This window comes from Callospermophilus lateralis, chromosome 13, assembly GCF_048772815.1.
Source record: "Callospermophilus lateralis isolate mCalLat2 chromosome 13, mCalLat2.hap1, whole genome shotgun sequence".
Taxonomy (NCBI): domain Eukaryota; kingdom Metazoa; phylum Chordata; class Mammalia; order Rodentia; family Sciuridae; genus Callospermophilus; species Callospermophilus lateralis.
The window spans coordinates 80,081,190-80,104,766 of NC_135317.1; the positions used below are offsets into that span (position 1 = coordinate 80,081,190).

Consider the following 23,577-nt stretch of genomic DNA (forward strand, 5'->3'; position numbering starts at 1 on the left):
AAATCACGTATCTCAGGACGGATTAATATCCAGAATATATAAAGAACTCCCACACCTCGACGACACAAACAAAATAATCCAATTAAAAAATGGGCAAAGGATTCAAACAGACATTTCTCCAAAGAAGAGATACAAATGGCTAATAACCATGAACATGCTAATATTATTGGTCATCAGGGAAATGCAAATCCAAACCACTCCTATTAGGATGGTTATTTTCAAAAAGACAAAAAGTAACGAATACTGGTGAGGATGTGGTGGGAATGAAAATTAGTACAGTCATTATGGAAAACAATATGGAGTTTCCTCAGAAAAAGAACTACCATATGATCTGACCACCCCACTACTCGACGTCTGCATTTGTATTTTTATTGCAGCACAATTAATAATAGTCAAGATATGGAACCAATCTAGGTATCCACTGATGGATGAAGGGGCAAAGAAAATGTGGAATATATACATGTACACATATGTGTGTGTGTGTGTGTGTGTGTGTGTGTGTGTCACTATATACACAAATAAGGTAACATTATTTAGCCATAAAAAATGAGATTTTGCTATTTGCAGTGACATGAATGAAACATTATATTCTAACTTATATGTAGAAGCTAAAATGTTGATCTCATAGAAGAAGAGAACAGAATAGTGGTTATCAGAGGCTGAGGAGGAGGGAGGGAGGGATGGAGAGAGAATGCAATTGGAAAGACAAATAACTTCTTTTTTTCTGAGGTGTTGGAGATTGAACCCATGCTAGACAGGGACTCTAGCACTGTGTCATGTTCTGTGCTACAACAGGATAGGAGGAATAACTTCTAATATTCTATAGTTACCAATAACTAATTGTAATTTTCAAAATAGGTATTAAATAGAATTTTGAACGTTCCCAACATAAAGAAATGATAGAAGTCTTAGGTGATGGATATACCAATTACTTAACCTGATCACTACACATTGTATATGTGCACTGAAATATCACACCACACTCCATAAATACGTAAAATTGCCATATGTCAATTAAAAATTATGTGTGTGTGTGTACATTTGCAGTGCTGGGGATTGAACAAGGGCCTCAGGCATGCCAGGCAAGTGTTCTACCACTGAGCCACATCCCCAGCCAAAAGTAAAATTATAGTTTAAAAAAAAAAAAACACAATGAAATACTACTACACATACTTTAGTGCTATATTTTGAATCCTAAATGCTCCCCAAATGCCTATGGGCTGCAGGATTGGTCCTGGTGGAGCCTTTAAGAGGTGGCGGCAGTGGGAGGCCTTAGGTCTTTGGGGTGTGCCTTCAAAGGGGGTTGTTGTCTTCTGCCTCCCTTTTGCCATACAGCCAGCGGTGAATAGTTTCCCCATGCACTTCCACCGTGATGCACCACCCTTGCCAAAATAGGCCCCCAAACTCTAAAACTGTGAGACCAATAAGCCTTTTCTCTTTAAAGTCAATTATCTCAGGCATTTTGTTACAGTAAGGGGAAAGCTGACTAATACAGTTAGGATGGCCATTATTTTATTTTTAAAAAAGCAGAAATTAGTAAGCAGCAAGGATGTAAAAAAAAAATTAGAACTGGAGGAAATGTAAAATGATGTAGTCTCTGTGGAAAACAGTCTTTATGGTTTCTTAAAATATTAAACATAGAATTACCAGACAATCCACACTGCCACTTCTAGGTATATAGCCCAAAGAATTGAAAGCAGGGACTTGAATAGATATTTTTACATCAATGTTCCTAGCAGTATTACTTCCAATAGTCAAAAGGTAATACAATCCATGAATGCATGAGTCGGTAAATGAAATGTGGTATACACCTGTAACAGAATATTATTCAACCTTCAAAAAGAAAATTCTGACACATCCTACCTCATGGGTGAATTAGATGACATTATGCTAGTTAAAATAAGCCAGTCATAAAAAAAGACAAATATGGTCTGATTCCACTTATAGGAGTTACCTAGAGTAGTCAAATTCAAAGAAACAAAAAGTGGAACAGAGGTGGCCAGGGGCTGGAGGTGGTGGGGAAGGGAAGGCATTGTTTAATGAGTGTGTGGAGTTTCAGTCTGGGTAGATAAAAAAAGCTCTGGAGATGGGTGGCCTTGATGGTGGCATCACAGTGTGAATGTACTCGGTGCCACTTTAAAATGATAAACATTGCATACACTTCACTTTTTTTGGGTTTTTTTGGCGGTGTTAGGGATTGAACCCTGGGCCTTGTGCATGCAAGGCAAGCACCACATTTTTTAATACTAAACTTTTGAAAATGTGTGATTCTCGGGGCAGCTGGCATTGCCCTCTTCATTCTAGTTTGTGGACTTGTCTGGAGAATTTGCCTTCTTCGTCATGTGAGTGGCAAGCAAGCTGGGAAGAGGCGTGGTGTCTGGATGGAGCAGGAGCTGATCAGAAGCTGACAGTGGCATAGGAAAAACCCTCAGGGCACCATCCCCCAGCAGATAACTGAGAGCACCAAAAGAAAAAGGGTCAGAGTCACTGTCATCCTTCCCGGCTCAGCGGGATCGCTTGGCGCCCACTGTGTCACCCAGTGGAGAAGGAGGGAGCCCAGCAATCAGCCGCACTTGTCTGGTGGCCCAGCCCTGGGAGCGCCTGGGAATGGCAGCTGGCCAGCGGCCCTGGCCTACAGCAGAGGACCAGGAGTGTCACCATGTGGGGGAGTGTCACCACGTGGGTGAGAAGGGAAGTGCTGAAGGCGGCCCCTCCAGGGACCAGCCCAACCCATTTTCTGAATGGGAAAAACAGTTTTCTTAGGAAGAGGACATTCTCTAACTGACAAAATCTGGATAAAGACCAGAGTGGGGAGAGGAGGGCCCTGAGAAGTCTGAGCCAGGGCAGCTCAGGTTTGCAGAGCTTAAGATTTGCTGGAATCCAGGGTGCTCGGTCTCTCATCAAAAACAAAAATCAACCAAACGACAAAAAAAGCAAGCAAAAACAACAGGTAACCAAGAAAACACAGGATCCAGGAGGGACTGTTTCCACTATAATTACTGACTAATATAAATTGATTCCCTTCCACTGTGATTTCCCAAGCACCGTTAAGGGTGGTCATGTTTACAGCTCTGGCAGGGAATTGAATGACAAACCTTAAAACTGGGATTATGAGTTCTTGCTAACTGAAGATGGACCATAAAAAAAAAAAAAAAAATAGATGGGAAATTATCGGGGGCACTAGTACTGCAGTTTACAGTGTGGGCCACTTTGTGTGTATGGTTGTGCTAACAATTTATCTTGTGCTCCTCGTGCAAACTCCAGGCATCCCTGGGCTTCCGACGGGTGGGTGTGCAGGGAGGGCAAGTTCTTATTCATGCCAGCCTCAAGGACTCTTGATTATTATTATTATTATTTTATTTATCTATTTTTTTTTTACTGATTTAGAGGTACCACACACACGGTCCAGAGGAGGCAAATAAAGAAATGGAACTAAGCTGGGCACAGTGGCATACACCTGTAATTCCAGTAACTCAGGACTGCAAGTTCAAGGCCAGCCTGGTCACTTAGTGAGACCCTGCCTCAAAAGAAAAAATAAAAAAGGGCTGGCCATGTAGCTCTGTGATAGAACACCACTGGGTGAATCCCTGGTACTGCACCCCACCACTCCAAAAAAAAAAAAAAAGAAAAGGAGAAAGAAAGAAAGGGTGCTAGCATATGGATAGAGTCTTTCCTTTCCTGTTTTCCCTGTGGCATCCCATACCCCACACCCTGCTCTAGATGGCCCTGGACTGGTGAACTGCTACTGAATCTGACTTTGCTGCTGACTCTAAATGGCGCTCTGGTGAGACTGTACGCTACCTGAGGACAAGGACTGTGTCTCCCCATCTGTCTGGGACTCTAATAATAACAGGAGCTAACACTGGGAGAGTAATTACAAGGAGTCGAGAATTATTCTGAGTGCTGAACATGTGTGAATTCTTTAACCCTCATCAGGGGCCTATGGCCTTGGGGTCAGTGGTATCTTGTGGTCTGCACTTAGCAAATGAAAGCCTGGGGAAGTGACTGATGTCACACAGCTAGTTGAGTGCCAGCAGTCCTGCCACCTCCCTCAGACCAGGGTCTGTCCATGGCAGGGGTGGGGTGCTCTCTGCTCACACAGGGGGAGTTGTCTGCCATGACACGGGAAGGTGGGTGGCGGGTGGGACTCTCAGAGGGCTCTCACCTTCATCACCTGGGGACTCCCATGGGGACAGGACTTCCCATTACCTTCATCCTTCTGGGAGCCCCGTAGGACTGAGGCCACAGTCCTTCCCACACATGGAGAGATTTCTGAGCCCCTAGCCCCACAGAGTTGTGCTTCCCTCTGCCCTGCCCAGCTGGAAACTCTCCGAGGAAGGGGACCTGACGCTTCCTCGGGGCAGAGGCTGTGGACAGCAGCTCCTCCAAGGCACCTCGCTCTCCTTCCTGCCAGCACAGGATGCTGAGCACAGCCCAGCTCAGGGCCATATGCTGGCGGATCTGAGCGTGAGGTCTGGCTGGCCCCTGGGATTTAACAGGCAGTAAACAACCCCATTCATGCGTCAGTTGTTTTGCTCCAGAGCAGCCTCATCAGCTGGACAGGCCCTGACCAGACCCCGCCAAGTTTATTCCCAGGGGTGGGAATGCGGCAGGAACAGCGGATTGCCTGGAACTTGGCTCTCAGTCTTTTCTGAGGGGCTACTTTCCATTCCCTTCAAGCAGGAGATTTTTACTGGTAATAAGATATTAAGTCCCTGAGAGGTAAAGGGAGAGGGATACTGGTGTGGCTTTTTTGGGGTCCCAGCAAACCAAGAAGGAGGAATGGAAATGACAGTCAGCTGAGAGATGCCCCAGGGAAACTTGCAGGATCTCAACAGCTTCCTGGTCTCCAGGGCTTGGAAGGTTGGCCAGGACAGCAGAGGCCCCCAGCACTTCATTCTTCCTGTCCTCTCCCCTCAGTTCCCAGACTGCTACCTCTGCCCTGCTTGTTTCCAAAGGCCCATCCCTGCTGATTTAGACAGAAAAAGATAAGAAGATGAGGATCCACGTGGGGCAAAGCTCAGGAAAGAAGCTACCCATTCCTAGCCTGGGGTGGGGACTAGGAAGCTATGGGTACAAGATCTGCAGAGGCAGAAACCCAAGGAGACCAGAGGTCGCAGGGGAAGGAAGGGGACTGGAGATTGCAAACTCTCGGCAAAGGAAGAAGCCTTACTGTTACCACTTTCTGCTTGACTCCTGCTGTCTCCACAAGCTCATTTTCAGACTGTTCTGCAAATAGGCAAGCAGATTAGCTTGTCCTGGATCTACAACGTTTGCAGAAGAACTGGTACTAAGAGTTTTCCCTACTCGCCGGTATTAGGGACCCAACCCAGGGGTGCTCTACCAAAAACTACATCCCCAACTCTTTTTATTTGTTTATTTTGAGACAGGGTCTCACTAAGTTGCCCAGCTGGCCTTGAGATCTTCCTGCCTCAACCTCCGAGTTGTGGAATTACAGGCATGTGCAGGGGCCCCAAGCTTCCAGGACTGATCCGCATTTGCAAGCAGAGGATCCAGGGAAGTAGATGGGGCCTTCCACAGAATGGCAGGCATAGGGCCAATAAGGAAGAGGCATCTTTACTGACCAATCAGGCCCTCATATGCCGGCCCCAGGCACCACCCTCAGGTCTAGAATAAATGCATCAGATCACAGTGGTGGAGGCGGTCGGCAATAGCAACCTGTACACAGAAGCCCTACACAGACCCCTTTGGTCAACAGCACCACAAATCGTCCACTCCACTTTGAAGACATCCCCTTCCACTGCCTCTCACTCCAGCTGGCGAAGGGGCTCCTGTGCTTACCCAGTAGTGATGTCGTCGTCCTCTGTCATGGTCTTGCCCATGAGGTCACTGTCGCTCATGTAGCCGGACTTGAGATCCACCTCATCCGAGTCCAGGGACTCGACCAGCTCCAGGCGGGAGATGTGGCTGAGCTTGCTGGGACTGCGCATGGGCATGGTGTGGGAGTAGTGGGCCCGCTCCCCGTGCATGTACCAGGCAGGCGTCCCCTCCGACCGGCAGCTCCCACCCACCGAAGGTGCATCACCAGCCTGCAGCCGTGGGCTGGACTGGCCATAGCGCCAAGACAGAGGGGAGGAGCGGTTGGAGAGGCTGGACACGCTGCGCGGGTTGGCATCATCGCTGTCGTAGCAGGTCATCTCCAGGGAGCTGGGCAGAGAGCAAAAGGGCACTCCTTTAGTGAGCGCAGAGCTGTGCCCTGTCTCCTCGCTGCATCCCAGTGATGCTTTCTCTCACATGCGAGATTCTTGCTTTTCCTTGAGGTCCCTGGGTCACCCTGGTCACAAGGTATCTCAGGTGGTCAAGGGAAAATGAGTTTAAGCAGCTGGTGAAGCACTCCAGCGTATTCCTAAGAGCCTGTGCTTGTAATGTGGATTTGGCCATTTATTGGCAAGTGAGCCCAAGGAAAGTAACTTTGCAAACCCTCTATTTCCTCATCTGTGCAGAGGGGATAACAGCCTAAGAGCTGGTGGAGTTGGGAGGACCACAAGATGACCAGATCTGACAGTGCTTGGTACATAGAAGGTGCTCCCTCAGTGGGAAGAGGCCAAATGAGACCTTCCGGGGGAAGTAGGAGGGACCAGTCACCTGAGCTCAGAGTCTTGACTATTCATTTTATACAGGTTATAGCCATCCCCTCTTTTCTATCAATGAGCTGAGGGCTAGCTGGTCCCCAGACAGCAGATCTTTTAGGAAAGCCTGGCGTGTGAAGAGCCTAGGAAAAGCTTCAGACATGCAGCAGGTCCCCAGGAAGACTGGGCCCAGCCGCAGGCCTAGGGCAGCAGGGGAAGAAACAGCCTCCCTGGGGAACAGAAACAGCGTCCACTGGTTAGGAGAGGAAAGGGGAAGTGGGCCAGGGTGAAGCAGGATGCCCAGGGTCCCAAGCCTCAGGCCCTGCAAGGTCAGGTCAAGGAAGTGATGCCCAGGTAGCACCAGAGACCTGAGGCTGGAGAGGTCAAGGGGCTTGAGGAGCGGGGAAGGTCTCCTCAGGGGCCAGGGAATCTGCAGAGAGGAAATACAAATTGGGATCTGGCTGCAGAGGAGGCCTGAACTTGGGTTCAGACTGAGACCAATCATTCCCAGCCTCACAGTGGTGCCAGCTCAAGGCAACCTTAGGTAGGGTCTCTCTCCCTTGGCTTAGCTAAAGTCAGACAGGATTGAGAAAATGAAATGGGGTTTGAGGCAACCTATGGGGGTACATAAAGCAAAGAATCTGCTTGGTGAATGCATCCATTTCTTCACCGATCTCATGGTTGGGATTGGAGGAGGACACTGACTTTCTATTCTTGTTTTTAAAAGTTCCTTGAAAAAAATGAAAATCCCCTAAAATCATTTTTATTGGACCTGAAAATAGCAAGATTTTATTTTTTTCCTCAATAGAACTGGAGGGAGCCAATGGCCCTTCAAAACAGCACAACGGGTGGGGTGGGGGTGGGGGGCAAGCACATTGGTACATGCCTGTAATCCCAGCGGTTCTGGAAGCTGAGGCAGGAGGATCACAAAGTTCAAAGCCAGCCTCAGCAATAGCGAGGCGCTAAGCAACTCAGTGAGACCATATCTCTAAATAAAAAAATTAAAAAAAAAAAAAAAAAAACACAGCCCAATGAATGCGGTCCTGTGGGTAGGACAATTAGTGACTGCCATGTCTGACCCTCTTAAATGTTCCTGGCCCGTCCACATCTGGATTCTCCCCACCAGATCCCCAGCAGCCCTTAGGCTCACTGTGTTCTGCAGTCCTATGGCACACACTGTGTTGTTTTAGCTTCTGGTTACTGTGGACCTGGACACCTCATCTCCTTGGAGAGAATGGAAGCTCCCTGAAGCCAGAGACTGTGGCCGTCATGTGACCATCTCCCTTGCTTACTGCTGTATTTCAGCACTTGGCATGAGCCTGGGGTGTAGTTGGTGACCAGCTGTGGGTCAACGAGGAGCAGCCCCACAACAGGACTGCTGAATAAGAAGTGGGATGTTCTCATCACAAGACTCATCCCAGGGCCTTGCAAAATAAATGCTTAATAAACACAAGCTGACCATGACCACTGGGGGGAGGGAAGGAGGACGAGGATGGTGGTGACCATGCTGACGGATGGGAAGTTCTCCAGGGCAGTGGGCTTGGGTAGTTAGTTAGCTTACACTGTGGTAAGAGGTTTGTGCAGAGGTGAGGTGTTGCATGGACATCCGGGTTCCTCAGTTCTGTTCCTGGCCTGCCTTTTGTTTAGCTCTCTGCACAGTAAGTCTCTCTTCCTGTCTTTCATGGTTCTGTTGTAACCCCCAAACACACGTCTAGACCTCAGCCAGCAGGGGGCACTCTAGCCCAGACCCTCAGTTCCTGACTTCCAGCCTAACAACCAGCCCAGACTTGCCTCTCTGCAGGCAACAGAGTTTCATTTCCTCTCCAGCCATGGCCCCTGACCTACACTCTCTCCAGTAGAAACACAGGAAGCAGCAAGGGGATAAAGGTTTCTGGAAGAGTCCAGAGTTACCTTGGGAGTGCCTGGCTGAAAGCAACTTTGCTGGCAGCACCCTCTGGACAGAGAGCCCCTCAGGGATGAGGCTGCATTTGCTCTGAAGGCCAGTGCCCAGTGCCACGTGGGCCCACAGCTGCTCCCAGCCTGTGCCACCCAGCAGGTGCCTTCCCTCCCAGCCTCAGTTGGTCCTTCTCTAGTCAGGAAATATGCATAAGCCCTGTGTACCCCAGGGCAGAAGGACTGGCTGATTGATGGAAAGCACTTTTAAAACTAAAGGAGTCATAAAAAGTCAGGGAATTGGTGTCGGCTAACCAAGTGTAGAACCGGAATAGTATAAACCAATGGCTAAGAGAGGAAGTGGCTCTGGGTTCATGGTAAACAGAAAATCCAGCCTCAGGGAGACAGGAGCCAGAGGCCCCCCACACACCCTGCCAAACCAGTCAGCTTTGCACAAAGGCCTCAGCCCCCCTCAGCTATACCCAAGCAGAAGCTGGGGCTAGAGGCAGGGGCACAGGGAGACTGGCGTGGCTGCCTCTACCCGGCCTCTGTGGGTGAGTCATTTGGGGTGTGACCCTTTCAGCAACTAAGCACTTTCTAGCTTCTTTGGCATGAGGCTGGCGGGTGACTTGGTGCTGAGAGATGTTCCAGCAACTTCCCAGGATAGGGGAAGGAACATGTCCACGATTTTAGCCATTGAGTTTCTAAACTCATGAGCCCACTTTAGGTTCTAGCTCTGGGATAGAGGGAGGGTGACGGGAGACAGACATAAGGGGCCTGAGTCCCAGTGCCCCTGGAGACTCTCATCCACATTTTTCCTAGGTCTCCACGAAAATCACCTCTTTCAGGAGTCAGAGTCTTGCTGGCCTGAGCAGAAGCGTAACCCCAGAAAATGGATGCTTTGATTGCTTTTACCATTTAAAGTATTTTAGATGTCTGAGAGGAAAGGTCTAGAACTTTCCAGTGGGGAACTGGAGTGAGGATGGGGAAGGTAGTAGAGAGAAGACGGAAGAACTAGGCCAGTGGGTGGCAGCTCCTGAGGATGAAGTTCAGTTCCATGACAGTCACAGCAAACCCACTGTGGACTAGAATGCTTACAAAGTTCTCTGTCACTGAGGGGACATAAGTGTGCGTTTGGATACTTGGGCTGGCCACACACTGGGCTAAGGAAAGCTCTTTACCCGTTGACCCTATGTCCCAACTTTGTTGTCAGTTTTCCAATCCCAGGAGATGGGGAGGAACCCTCTTCTAGGCCAATTGGGGAGGCTTCCGACCCTCATACAGCCTCCAGGTCCACCCCCAGGACTTCCCAACCTTTGCTGCCTACTCTCCCTCCCTCACCCCCAGAGCTTAGCCCAGCCCTCTGCCCTCCTTGGAGCTGACAACATGAGCTCATCTGGGCAGCCCAGAGGAGCCCAGAGGAAAATCTGAATCACTCGGAGGCCACAGCCAGAACTCTGCTCCAGGGAGAGGTACGGTGGGAGGGGTGCATGCCCCATACAGCTGGAGGGACTAAGGTCTCTCTGAGGGCTGGACCACGGGTGCACCCATGGGGCATGAATGACATTGTGTGGATCCTGCGGAGCACTCAGGCCTCCCTCAGGGGTGATGGAAGAGACTAGAAGGCACCTAACGGAGGAGCCCCAGATGTTGGGAGGGTGAGGAGCCCCAGATGTTGGGAGGGCATGGATTCTGGAATTGTAGAACGGTGGGACCTGGGGAACACGAGGGATATTTAGTAAATAAAGCCCCCTTTGACAGATGAGGAAATTGAGGTCTAAGGAGGGAGAGTGAGCACCAGGCCACACTCTGAGCACCCCATTCCCTACCTAGCCATTTTGAAACTACTTCGTCTAAGCAAAATCTAGGCTCAAACTCAAGCAGAGATAAGACAAAGCTGAGCTGCTTCTGCCAAGATGCTGGACACCCCGTTCCCGGCAGGGCTCTGAAAACTGCACACAGCAGGCCACAGAGCAGGCCGTGTGGCTGGCCTGTGATACCTAGTGGAGATATGGAGACCCCTGGAGCCCTGACCACCAGACCCGGGGAGCAGATGAGGATGACCGAGAGCATGATCCTCTAAAGTTTGAGCTTACCTGTGAGTCACCTGGGAGCCTCGCAGGCTGGACATGGTCTCTTCCAGATTCTGTCGAAGATCCAGGACATTTTGCACTGTCCTCTTTCTCTGGGACTCTGGGTCTGGCAGAGAGAGCAGAAAGAGCCGGGTGAGTGGAAAGGGCTTTCTCCTGAGTGCAGGGGCACAGGAAAGGGGAGACCGACCGTGTACCCATACTCCCTGGGCATGTTAGTCACCTGTTTTTTGTCTTCCTTAAAGATGGCCAGCCAAGCAGGTCCTCTGAAAGGCCCTGGACACGTGCCCTTGGGCCCTCTGAAGCCCTGACCTTGGCAGGAGCTGCAGATGTGGCCTCTGTTGGTGTACTGCCCTCAGATCCCTTAGGTGGTCGGATCTGGCTCTGGCTCTGTTTGGGGGAGGCCCTGCTTCTCCCGGCAGAAGTCACGGGCAAGGTTTCCCATGGTTGAGGTCAGCAAGAACATCTGCCTGAAAACGCCTCTCCAGCAATTCGCAGGTAAGTGTTAAACAACAGGCTCCTGGAGGAGGCGCCTCCGTGACTGTCATATTTGCCAACTGCTCTGGCGTAACTACTCCTACCAGATTTTAATCTACCAACGTGTCACTCATCACACAGTTAGGAAGAGATGCTAACAGTTAGCTGCATACTGGAGCCCCAGGCCTTGACTGGGAACATTTGAGGTCCTCTGTGGGGTTCAAGGAAGATGGCTCCCACAGAGCCTCCTAAAGGCAAGGTGGCTGGAGGCGAGACGCAAGAGAGGAGCAGTCGTTTTCTGGAGCAGGAACTAAGTTCCAGGCAATGCCGAGCCCACAGAGGTGGTGGAATCCTGAGTGAGGAGGCGGCATGTGCGGGGCCTCAGAATCCTAAAGGATCAGGGGCATTCGGTTCCACCTTGGTTTCCAGGCAGGATGACCCTAGCCTGCAGAGATGAGATTCTACAACAGCAATCAGAAATTTATCTCCTCTCCTTTCCAGGGTGAATATCAACTCCAAATGCCTGAGGAGTACCTGAGCACTAAGGAACTCGAAAAACCTTCTCCATTCCATTGACCTATCCAACAAAGGCCCCATGCTAGGCCCCGAGGCCACTAACCAAAAGGACCTGCCCCTGCCCCGTGGTTTATCTGGTACTCTGGGGTCTAGAGTCACTGAATGGAATCCACCCACCACACCAATGCCTCCTTGGGGTGGGGGGCGCAAACTGACCTTCACATTTATGATCGCCCAAGGCTAATGGAGGAAGATCTGACTGCAGCAGGAGAATCAGACTGAGACAGATGAAGATGAAACAACGGAGAAAACAGGGGAATTCTGTCTCTCTGGAGACTTCCCTTCCCATCCATCCATATTGCCTCCTGAGCCCTCTGCAAGAGCCATCTTGCCCCTCTGTCCCTCCCGGACCCACGGACTCAGTTGGAGAGCCAGCTCCTTTTGGTGGCCACAGGACACGTTTCTGAATCCCTTGAGCCGTATGTTTCCTCAAGACTGAGCTCAGGTCACTGGCAACTGGCAACTGGCTGCCATGATTGTTGGCCAAGGGAAGCCGCGTGGGCAGAGTGCATGCTGTGCCACCCTCTCCAGAGCCTTTGAGGTACCTTCTCTAGGACAAGCTCCACACCCTGGCCCAGCCATCTCTCATTTCCCAGTTTGGGGAATCTGCTCTGCCCCCTACCCCATATTCTCAGGGCCAATGCCAAGTATCCAGCCCTCCATGCTGGTGGCAAGGAACAGGGACAAATGGCAGGCCTCTGTGCCAGCAGTCTGCACTCTGTCCAGTATTGGTGTCACCTCTTTGGCTGCCAATGCCTATTTATCCTGGCGAGCGTCACCTTGTGAGCTCCTCTGTGGTTTCAACTGATGGCTTGGCATGGAACACAGACAGGGTCAGAAAGTGTATACATATATATTTTAAGGTTTAATTCTAAAAATGCCTATGTGGGGATCACGAAGCTGCTGCCAAGACACGGGTTTCTGGGTCAGGATGATGCCTTCTATGGGCTTGGCAAGATGAGGGACAGGCGCACATATGTCCAAGGGGTGTGTCTTTCCAAAGGGGAAGGTGACCAAGTTTACTCAGAGACTTGTGTGTGTGCCCAATCACTGGCATACATCATCTAGTTGAATCCTTACAACATTTCTGGGAGATGTGTGCTGACATCCTGTTTTACAGAGAGAAAACTGAGACTCAGAGAGATCAAGTAAACTGCCTAATGTCACGCAGCCAACATGAAGCATGGGGCAGAGTTGAGCCCAGAAAGAAACTAATATTTTTTTTCAGTATATAACAGAGCATCTCTTCACCAGCAGCATCAAGCACGGTGACTGCACATAGTAAGTGCTTAATGAATATTTCAAGAGTGGCTGGATACTATCAGGAATGGTGGCACACGTCTGTGATCCCAGCAATTTAGGAGGCTGAAGCAGGAGGGTTAGGGTTCAAGGTGAGCCTCAGCAGTATAGTGAGATCCTCTCTCAAAATAAAAAAATAAATAGGTCTGGGATGTAACTCAGTGATAAAGCGCCCCTGGGTTCAGTCCCCAGTACCAGGGGGAAAAATGGATATTGTGACACTAGAAAGATATTTCTCTCCTCTCTGTCCTCTCTCTCTCTCTTTAAGGGGAAAACTGTTGAAGTCACACAAAGGCCAGGTTCAAGAAGGTCACTCTACATTCTGTAATGCTCTAGGACCGAGGGCATGGAGGAGGGGTGGTAGGAATCTAGAACTTAATGTCCTAGTAGTGACCAAGAATGGGACACTGCCCTCTGTCCATCTTCTCACTGCAGCAGTCACAAGTGCCTTCTTTCCCCGGGTCTCTTCCCTCAAAGACCCTCCCCCTAGTCCCCACCTCATCTCACGTCCACAGAGTGGGGCAGGAGTACCCCATAATATTCCAGACCTGCCAAAAACTAGAGTCCCAAAGATGCCTGGAAGTGATGCAGTCACTGGACCTCAGAGATGGCTGAGGTCCAGGGAGGTGACTAGCTATGATGGCAGAGAGATGCTGATGGAGGAAGATCTAACTGTGGGCAGCCTCCCCACAGGTGGAGGTCTGTGGCACGCAGCGGGAATTACGACAGGGCTTCATTTGCTGGGGGAGTGACCAGGATCCGCTCTCTCAACTCCCAGGCCAGGACTGGCCTTGCCAAGGCTATAACCTAGGGCTTCCTCGTGCCCTGGCAGTGCCGCCTGGTGGTCATCCTGGGTACACCACCCTATATCTCCAAGGCTCTGCTCAAGGGGTGTGTGAGCTCCTGAGAAGTCCGGCTGTCCTCTACATTCCTGGGTGACAGACAAAACCCTAAGCAGGAAGGATTGTGCAGCTTCAGCCCAAGGATGAGAGGACTTGCAAGTATACGAAGGGCAGGCCTCAGGGCCAAGAGACTGCAGGTGCTTTGATCAGGTATGGGGTGGGGGGGGCGCAAACTCACATTCACATTCATGATCCCCCAAGGCATTTTTTTTTTTTACATTTTTAGCTTTTAAACAGGAGAAGTTGCATTTGCAAGGGAATTCACCCCGCCTTTCACCCTCACCCATATCTAATCCTCACCCTGCTCCAGCCCTCATCCCCAATCTATGACTAAACTTCAGCACTTTCTCACGAGTCCCACGAGGGTGAGGCCCAGGGACAGAGTGGAAGTATCTGAGCACACCTTACTTTGTGAAGACCACAAAAACCTCCAAGTGCGATGGTGTGTTTTATTGGCTATGCCAAGGTGCCTTGGAGGCTGCTGCCACGTGTCCCCATCAACTATTTGGTTAGGGTGTGGGGGGTGGGCCTAAGGGTCATAATGGAGCCCAGACACAGCAAAGATGGAGGAATCTGGTGGCCCACCTCCCCTGGTGTCCCACATTATGGGAAGTGCTCAGGACACTGTCTACGTGGCACCTTTGTGCCAGTGAGATCAAGCTCCTGTCCAAGCCAACCCAGTTCTTGCCAGGCCCAGGCCTCAGCCAGCAAACTACCCCTTTCTTCTTCATTGCGGCCAGGTCAGGATACTACCTACCCTGATACTTTGAGGGCCTGGGAGTGGCCCATGCTCTTAGCTCTTGCAGAATAGATTCCAGCTTCAAGAGTGGGCCAGGGAGAGAGAGAAAGAGAGACAGAAGAAAGCAAACACTCCCTCCTGTGTTGGAGGAAGGCCACGTAGAGCTCCTACCAATCCTGGGGTGACACTAATGACTGTGGGGTGAAGGGAGGCTCATGATGTTATCCCCAGCTGCCTCTCCAAGCCTTTCCCTGCAAATGGAGCAACTGGAGAGGATATACATGATCTTCAGGCTCACAAGAGAAACAAGATTCTCCCCCTACCAACCATCCCCAGGGTAACTCCCAGTGGCCACAGTCAGCAGCATCCTCCCAACATGCACTGGGGCATACGCAGGCTGGGGTGGTATCTCTTTCTACCCACTAGTGGCTCTTATGCAAGACCACAGAGTGTGCATGTTAAAAATCAAATATACCTGACATGCAGGTGCAGGAACACAGGTGCAAATAACCCCGGCTGCTGAATGTTTTACCACATGCTAGGCATGACATTAGGCAAGTTATTCCTTATTGTCTAATTTGATTAAAAAAAAAAAAACAGGTCTAGGATGTAACTCATTGATAAAGCGCTTCTGGGTTCAATCTTCAGTACCAGGAATAAAATGGATGTTGTGTCATTAGAAAGTCTCTCTCTCCTCTCTGTCCTTTCTCTTCAAAGGGAAAACTGTTTAAGCCACTACCATAGTGCCTTGGAATACATGCACATGCCTCCAGACACACACACACACCTATTTGTGATCCAGACAACGGTTTGTGGGAACCCTCACCAAGTTCTGCAATTTTGCAGACATCTGTAGGGAGACATTTGGGTGGACATGTGTCCCATTGTAGAAGAAGGAGAAAGATGACTACGAGAAGCTACAGGGAGAAGGGAAGGCCCAGGGTGCCATGGGAGGATGATGTAAATATGGTTCTTCCAGTTGCCCTGATGTCAGAAGAGGGGAAACAGGCTTCCCCTGGAAGGCAGGACCTGGAACTTGCTAACCAAGAAATTGGCTCTATAAAGTTTAAATTATTAGCTGAGAATTAAGAGATTGAGATACCCAAGCAAGACTGGCCCGCAGTGTAGTGACAAGAACATAGTTCTTAGAGTCAGAAAGTCTTGGGTTTCAGGTCCTGGCACTGCCTCTTTCCAACTGGGTTGACCTTGAACAGTCACCTTACCTGGCTGCAGTTTTGTTTTCTGCAAATGGGGAGAGTAAGAACACCCTTGTGGGTAAGGTCACTGTGAGGCTTAAAAGGCTAATCCTCCAATGTGCTTAGCATGGTGCCTGGCACACAGTAGGTGCTCTACAGATGTTTGGATGAGCAATGGGCACAGACTTGTGCTGGGGCTGGTTCCCTGCCTTTCCTTCACAAATGGGTAGGACCTCGCTCTGGCTGGGTGAGGCCCGCACACCTGGAACTGGGGGAGAGACGGGTGAGATCTTGTCTCTGCATTGTTAGGTCTGACTACCCGCTTCTCTGGGAGCCAATCTCAGCTGGGGGATGTGCTGGACCTCAGGGGCCCCTGAGACCAGCAGTCCAAAAATATGGTGTAGCAATAGATGGGGAAGCCTCCAACTGTGGCAAGAGCCCCGGCAGAGGCAGGGAAGTTTGGGAAGGAGGAGGCTCCAGGGGATCCATCACCCAGCAGTCAGATTTCCCCACGTTCTATAAAGTTTTAATTATTAGCTGACAATTAAGTAAACCGCAATAACTGGTGAAAATTAATTACTTCCACCAATGTTCGCAAACCCACATGAGCAGTTTAGCCCAGGGCAAAGGCCACAGAGGACTGGATTTGCACCTGAATTCTAGACTGGCTTTTGCTGTGAGAGGCTGGACACGGTGGGGACCAACAGGAGGAGCAGAAGTGAACCAAGAGGGAGAACATTAAGTCATATCATTCCAGGGCTTGAAAGCATCACCGTACTGGGAACTGAACCCGGGCCTTGAGGCCTTGAACATGCTAGGCAAGTGCTCTTCCACAGACATGTCTTCAGCTTTTTTGTTTTTTGAGACAGGGTCTTCTTACATTACCCAGGATGGCCTCCAACTTTCTATCCTCCTGCCTCAGCTTCCTGAGCAGCTGGGATTATAGGAATGAGCCACCAAGCTCCTCTTGCCCTTTCAATTTTACAGATTATATGGATTTATGGGTAATTGAGAAGCAAGCTGCAGGGGCCTGCAGAGCCCTTTCTCTCTGGTTGGAGTTTGAAGGTTTGTGTCCTTGAGTGGAGGAGAGGGATAAAAGTGATTCAGCTTCCCAAAGACTTCTGACTCCCTGCAAACACAAAATGGTTACCAAAGGATACTGGTGGTGACGTGTTCAAATAAGTTCTCGAGAATCTTTTGCAGTTGCTGTATGAAGTATTCCCGAAAGAAAGTGACCTGCTGGCTAGGGCTGGAAATTTTTGTGTTAGAGAGACATTTGTGTTTGGGGCAGCTTAGAAACAGCCTATCCCTCAGGCCCAGAGAGGGAACCTAGGCAGTGAGTGAGGGGCAGGGCAGGAGTGACTCCTGACCCAGGGCTCATTCTACCATTGCTCTGTGCAGCTCAGCACTATGGGTCTGAGATGTATCTGCAGAGAAGATGAACTGCAATGTGAATTAACCATGGCACTAGGTCCATTTAGACATCCAGGTGAGGGTAAACGATCTAAAAATAGGAAGAATTAAGCATGTGGGGTGTGTGTGTGTGTTTCGCGTGCGCCCGCACGTGTACACACACACACACACACGTGCGCGTCCTCAACAATTCTTAAAAAGAGATGGCATGGTGGCTTATGTCTATAATCCCAGCAACTCTGGAGGCTGAGGCAGGAGATCACAAGTTCAAGGCCAGCATCAGCAACTCAGGGAGACCCAAAGCAATTTAGTGAGACCCTGAGTCAAAATAATAATAATAATAATAATAATAATAATAATAATAATAATAATGATGGCTGAGGATTGGCTTAGTGGTAAAACGCCTCTGGGGTCAATCCCTGGTGTATATATATATAAAAAAAATCCCGACCCTATTCTATCTCCAGGACAGCGTTCAGGTCTCTCCCCTAAATTCTGAAATTTGTCACACTTTGAGGCTTCTTGTACACACATGTCAAATATCATTTTAATAGAAGCCACCCCAAAGACAAATGTTTCTCTAACAGAAAGATTTCTAGCCCTCGCCAATGGGCCACTTTCTCCCGGGAATAATTCATACAACTGCAAAAGGTTCTCAGGAGCTTATTTGAACACATCACCACCCGTGTCCATTGATAACCATTTTGTGTTCACAGGAGTCAGAAATCTTGGGAAGCTGAATCATTTTTATCCCTCTCCTCCACTCAAGGACACAAACCTTCAAACTACAGTCAGAGAGAAAGGGCGCTGCAGGCTCCTGCAGCTGGCTTCTCAGTTACCCATAGATCCCAGGTCTCCGCCCACCGCTCAGGTCCTGCCACCAGCGGATTCCCTCCCACCCTGAAGTCTGTGCAGGTCCGGCTCTGCAGTGGAGCTGGGACAGGTCTGAAAACTGACAGGTGACCCAGCAGACAGGTCTCCTCCGAGTAACTCCACCCCCCGTCCACGCTTTCCTCACCATCTGTTGAACTCCGAGGCCCCGACGCTGGGTGGGTGAGCCTCCATGCCAGAGGCACCCCATTTCCATGGAGCGCGCAGGCAGAGGACTATTTATGCTGTTACTAATCCTATCATTCCACTTATCCCCCCACTTAAGTCACAATATTGGCAGAGGCGGCTGTCACAGAACCCCGCAGCGCAGCAGATCACAAGCTTGTATCTGTTCAGTGCTCTTGCTCCTTAGAGCAGCTCCCAGGGATTTTATCCTTGTCCCCAAGGATCCCAGACCTGCTCAATCAGTGAGTGAGTCAAGCTGGAGCCAAGGGTCCCGAGGACCTCCTGTTGTGTGATGCTGCCCAGATGGCATACCCAGAGAACACCAGGGCGAAAGAAATCATGCATTGGCCAGGTGGGTGTGTGAGACGGGCAAAGGAAAATTAGGATCTAGAAGCAAATCTGGGGCCAGAGAGAGGGGCACGCATTGCCACCCTGGCCTGGGACCACCAGGCAGGATCTTTCCAGGTCGCCAACAGTTCTGATTTTCACTGAATGAAAAGGCTCTGATTAGGGACGTTGGTAATGTGTGGGCACTGGGCTAAGTGGAACTGTGAAGAGGGAAATGTGGGCAAAGCAACTTAGGGCACATGGGAAGAGTTCTAGCTTGATTTCCCCCAGGGCACACACTAATTGGCTGTGGGGCCTTGGGGTAAATTACTCCCCCTCTCTGAGCCTCAGTTTGCAAATCTGTAAATGAGAGGTTGGGTAGAGGACACCCAAGCCCCTAACCAGTCTGGCCCTATGGCTTTGTACTTGGCTAAAATCCATGTGAATATGTTTCTTCCCCGAGTGTCTTAAAAACACAAATGCCAGAATGTCACTCCCAGAGATTTTGATTCAGCAGTTACAGATGGGTCCCAGGAAGCCGAAGCTTTACCAGTTCCCACAGCATATGATGTGATCAGAAGTTCACATTTTGGGAAATCCTCACTTCTTATTGCATACCACTAGACTACAATGTCCATCACAAAACCAGGTCTTGACTTCCCAATGCCAGGTGGCCAGGAAAAATGTCCCTGGTCTTAAGACCAAATCCAGTCTCTGGGCACAAGCCCACTGTCTGTTCTCTGGCAAAGCCCACTGCTACATCTCCAGACCTCAGATTAAAAAGTCACCTAAATTCTGCTCCTTAATCTTACAGCCAGAGGATGCCATCCCACTCGAGTCTCTGGGGCTCGTTGCTAAGAAGGGCCACAAGGGGGCGCTGCCGGTCCTCAGCCGTTGTGGCCTTGAAGTTGCCGCAGTGCTGCAGGACCCGCAGCTGTCTGGCTCCCAGGCTCCAGAGAAGGGCACAAAGCTCTTTTCCTCAGCCCCTTTCCTCCCAGGCTCTGCACTCTAGCTTCAGCACATCCTCCCCTGGACTCCCAGCCTGTGGGTGGGATGGGGCGTGGTGTGGTCCTGGGAGGAGAGTCAAGGGCTGCAGTGCCTATGCCCGGGCCTGCCTTATTCTTGGGGAAGGAATTAGCCAACCAGCCCTGGGCACGTGAGAGGGCTCTGGGGACCCATGTGGCAAGTTCAGATTGGGGGCCAAAGTTCCAGAGAGACTCCAGCTGACCCTGAGGCACCCCAATGCCGGAGGAAGTAGATCGGAGTTCAACTCTGTGCTGCGGAGGTCTCATCTCTGTTCCCTACAATGCTCTTGATGAGGTAGCCTGCCTGATGAGAAGAGAGGACAGTCATCCCCTCTCCCCCGCCATGGTGTTCTCTCTCTCTCTCTCTCTCTCTCTGTCTCTCAGCACTGGTGGGGATTGAACCCAGGATTCACACATGCCAGGCAAGTGATCTGCCATTGAGCTACATGCCCAGCCCTTTTTATTTTCTATTTTGAGACAGGGTCTCACTAAATTTTCCAGGGCTGACTTTGAACTTGTGATCCTCGTGACTCTGCAGGATTACAGGCATGCACCACCACGCCTGGCTCCCCATGGCCCTTTCTAGAAAGAGTGATCGTCTCTCTGCAGTGAGCTGAGGACAGGAAGTGAACCAGAGGGCACAGCACATGGTTGACCGGTCAGGACACAGCTCTCTTGGGCCCTTGGGAGCAGCTCAGTCTTGCTCAGCCTTGTGCAGAGAACTTTCGTAAACTTTAAGTTCCAGGGGAAAGCCATTCATTTCTTTTCTTTCTTTCTTTTTTTTTTTTTGGCACTGATGATTAAACCCAAGGTGCTTTGCCGTTGAGCTACAACCTCATTTCTTTTTATTTTTTGAGACAGGGTCTCACTAAGTTGCTGAAATTGGCATTGAATTTGAGATCGTCCTGCTTCAGCCTTCCAAGTCACTGGGGTTGCCAGTGATACAGCGCCCAGGCGACTGACACTTCTTAATATCTTACCTAGCACGGATATTGCCTTAGGGAAGGATTTGTTAGGTCAAAGGCAGTCAATGCTAAGGGCTGTGGACCAGGAGAGGCCCTGGCCTGCAGCCCTGCTTGGAGAGAGTCCTAGTTTTGTCAATTCTGTCGTCTTGGCTTCCAGAGAAACACCTCCTGCCCCATTTCGCCCTGAATGTCAGGTCAAGCACATTCAGCCTTCTCTCCTTTAAAGCCTTGAAACTCTGGGCTGGGCTTTCAGAACAGGCCCCGAGCAAAGCATGGCCTGCCTGCCTGAGCCTGGAGACACAGACAGACAGACAGACCCCTGTTCCCTGACAGGCCCTGACTCTTCTGCCCAGGGAGCCTCAGGCTTTACTGAAAAGGTTTTCCATTATCAATGTCGCTCAGACCCTTCATGTGACACCCTGCTCCAATGACGTCACTGCTGCTGGGCGCTGGGAGTGGTTGTTATAGCAACAGTTTACACAGTGGAGACAACCATCTGCAGGCAGGGGGGTGGGGAAGGTGGAGGAGAGTGGGGAGGGGTGGGGCCCAAGTGTACAGGACGACTGGAAGAGGCCTGGGGGATTTCTGGTTTTGAAACTAGTGGTGGATGACTCGCTGCGGGCCAAGCACTGCTCTAGAGCTTTATGTATATGAGCCCTTTCCATCCTCATGACAAGCCTGCGGTGGCCGAGTCATTCTCCCCATTCTGTAGTCGAAAAATCCAAAGCCCAGAGCTGCCTTGTCTGATACTGGAGCCACTAGCCAAGATGGTGAGATACATAAAAACCTCTATGTGAATTGAGATAAAATTCACCCCTTCAAAATATATGATTCAAGCTGGGCTTGGGAGGTTGAGGCAGGAGGATTGTGAGTTCAAAGTCAGCCTCAGCAACTTAGCAAGGCCCTAAGCCATTCAGTGAGACCCTGTCTCTAAATAAAAAATATAAAAAGGGCTGGGGAAATGGCTCAGTGATTAAGTCCCCTGAGTTCAATCCCTGGTACCAAAAATAAATATAAATATAAACACACACACACATAATTCAGTGATTTTTTTTAGTACACTTGCAAAGTGCACCCATCACACTACCTAATTCCATAATATTTTTCACCCTTAAATTAAACCCTGCACTCATTGGCAATCTCTGACCATTTTTCCCTTGCTTCAAACTCTGGTGACCACCAATCTGACTCTGCAGATTTGCCTATTCTGGATGGTTTGTATAAATGGAATCATGCACCATGTGGCCTTTTGAGACTGGTTCCTCTCACTTAGCACTGTTTTCAAGGCTCCTTCATATTGTGGTGTCCATCAGCCCTTTGATCCTTTTCATGGCTGAATAATATTCTATTGTATCAATATCCTATTGTATCGATGGCAGTGTTTTGCTTATCCATTCATCATTCAATGGGCACTTGGCTCGTCTCCACTTTTGCCTATTATGAATAATGCTACTATGAAAATTCATGGACAAGTTTTTATATGGACATCTGTTTTTATTTCTCTTGGATATATGCCTAGGAGTGCAACGCTGGGTCATATGGTAACTTGTGCTTAACATTTTGAGGGATTGCCAGACTGTTCTCCAAAGTGTCTGCACCATTTCTCATTCCCAGCAGCTGAGCTCACCAACACATAGTATTGTCATTTTTAGGACAGTCGTCCTTGTGGGTGTAAAGGAATCTCACTCTAGATTTCATCTGCATTTTCCTAATGATTGATGATGCTGAGCATCTTTGATATTTAAATCAATCAAAATTAAATAAAAAGTTGAGTGGCTCAGTTACATTAGGTTACATCAGCCCCATTTTAAGTGCTGGATAGCCACCTGGCTCCTTTGGCTAGGAGCTCCCGCAGCATGGAGAGAGAACCTTCTGGAGAGCGCTGCGGGACAGGCTGCCTGCTGGAGCCTCTGGGGTTGGTGTGTTCTAGTATCACCAGCTCTTTTTCTGGAAGGTGACTGTCTTCAGTGCATTAAGCCCATTCTCCAGGTAGGGCTGAGGCTGGTGAGGGGCGTCTCTGCCTTTTGTTTCCATTCCTACTGTCCACTCTGACTCCCCGTCCAGGCCTCCATCCCTGACAGCCCCTCCTTTTCCAGAACTGACCAGCGGCAGTGACTGAATCAAGATGACCGTGCCTGCTGGCTCAGAGGCAAGCTTTGAGGACTGTGAGGGAAAGAGCTCAGGGCAGCGTCTGGGCCAGGTGGGGCTGCCCCAGGTCACCTAAGGAGACCGCCCACACCTCCCTGTTCCCCAACCTCCTGCTCTGCCCTCAGAGCGTCTGCTCCGACATCCACCTGGAATGGCTGCCTTCCTGGAGGGTTCCTGGGTCACCAACCCCCCTCAACTCTCTGCTGCCCACCACGGGGGATCCTCAGCCTTTACCCAAAGGCCCAAGAGCTCCCCCAAGAGCTTGGGACAAATCGAAGCAGGAAGCCATGTCAGCTTTAAGGAAGATAGAAATCCTACAGTGACACTTAATAAGGCTTGCTGAAGTGGGCTGTTCTCAGTGACGGAAAAAGAAAGGAAAGGAGACGGTATTTCCTGAGTGTCCTCTATGTGCTGAGCATGGAGCTAAACACTGAAAGGCATTCTGTCCTTGGAACAAAACAACTCTAAGAGGGTAAGTATAATCGCCCCCATTTCACAGATCTCTCGCTCAGAGAGGTGGGTTTACTTCCTAAGGTCACACAGCTTGTGGAAATGGTATGGTAGAGGTCTGAATACCACCCTAGCTCTGAAATCCATGATTTTTCCAAAAGAAATTCTAAATGACAACAAAGACAATCTGGCTGGACACCAGCAGGCCCTTCTTGACTGACATGCTGGAATCATCGTCCCCACAGATCACAGGATGAGGCCGGTCCTCCGCTCCATGGAATGAATGAGATAGAGAATTGCCAGGACACAGGGGAGTAGCGGGCCACCGGCCAGGCCAAGCATTTCTCTACCTCCAAGACCCGGGGCCGCCAGCCAGGCCGGGCCTGGCTGGCAGTCACCACTCCTGTCCAATACTTCCTCGAGGGAGCCCT

The 23,577-nt window shown here is 50.0% G+C and overlaps 1 protein-coding gene across 5 annotated transcripts in view; it reads right to left on the reverse strand.

Annotated features, from left to right (window-relative positions):
* The window catches only part of Nav1 (neuron navigator 1), a 251,932-nt gene that overhangs the window by 90,060 nt on the left and 138,295 nt on the right, over positions 1-23,577 (reverse strand). For 4 of the 5 annotated variants that reach the window (XM_076832012.1, XM_076832011.1, XM_076832010.1 and 1 more), the window contains 2 exons: positions 10,580-10,682; positions 5,803-6,168 (listed from right to left, as the gene is read on the reverse strand). In XM_076832012.1, the coding sequence (XP_076688127.1) occupies positions 5,803-6,168; positions 10,580-10,682 (469 nt within the window). Of the gene's footprint in view, positions 1-5,802; positions 6,169-10,579; positions 10,683-10,796; positions 10,862-23,577 lie in introns of those variants that run through there. The other variant, XM_076832014.1, reaches the window with a different exon arrangement.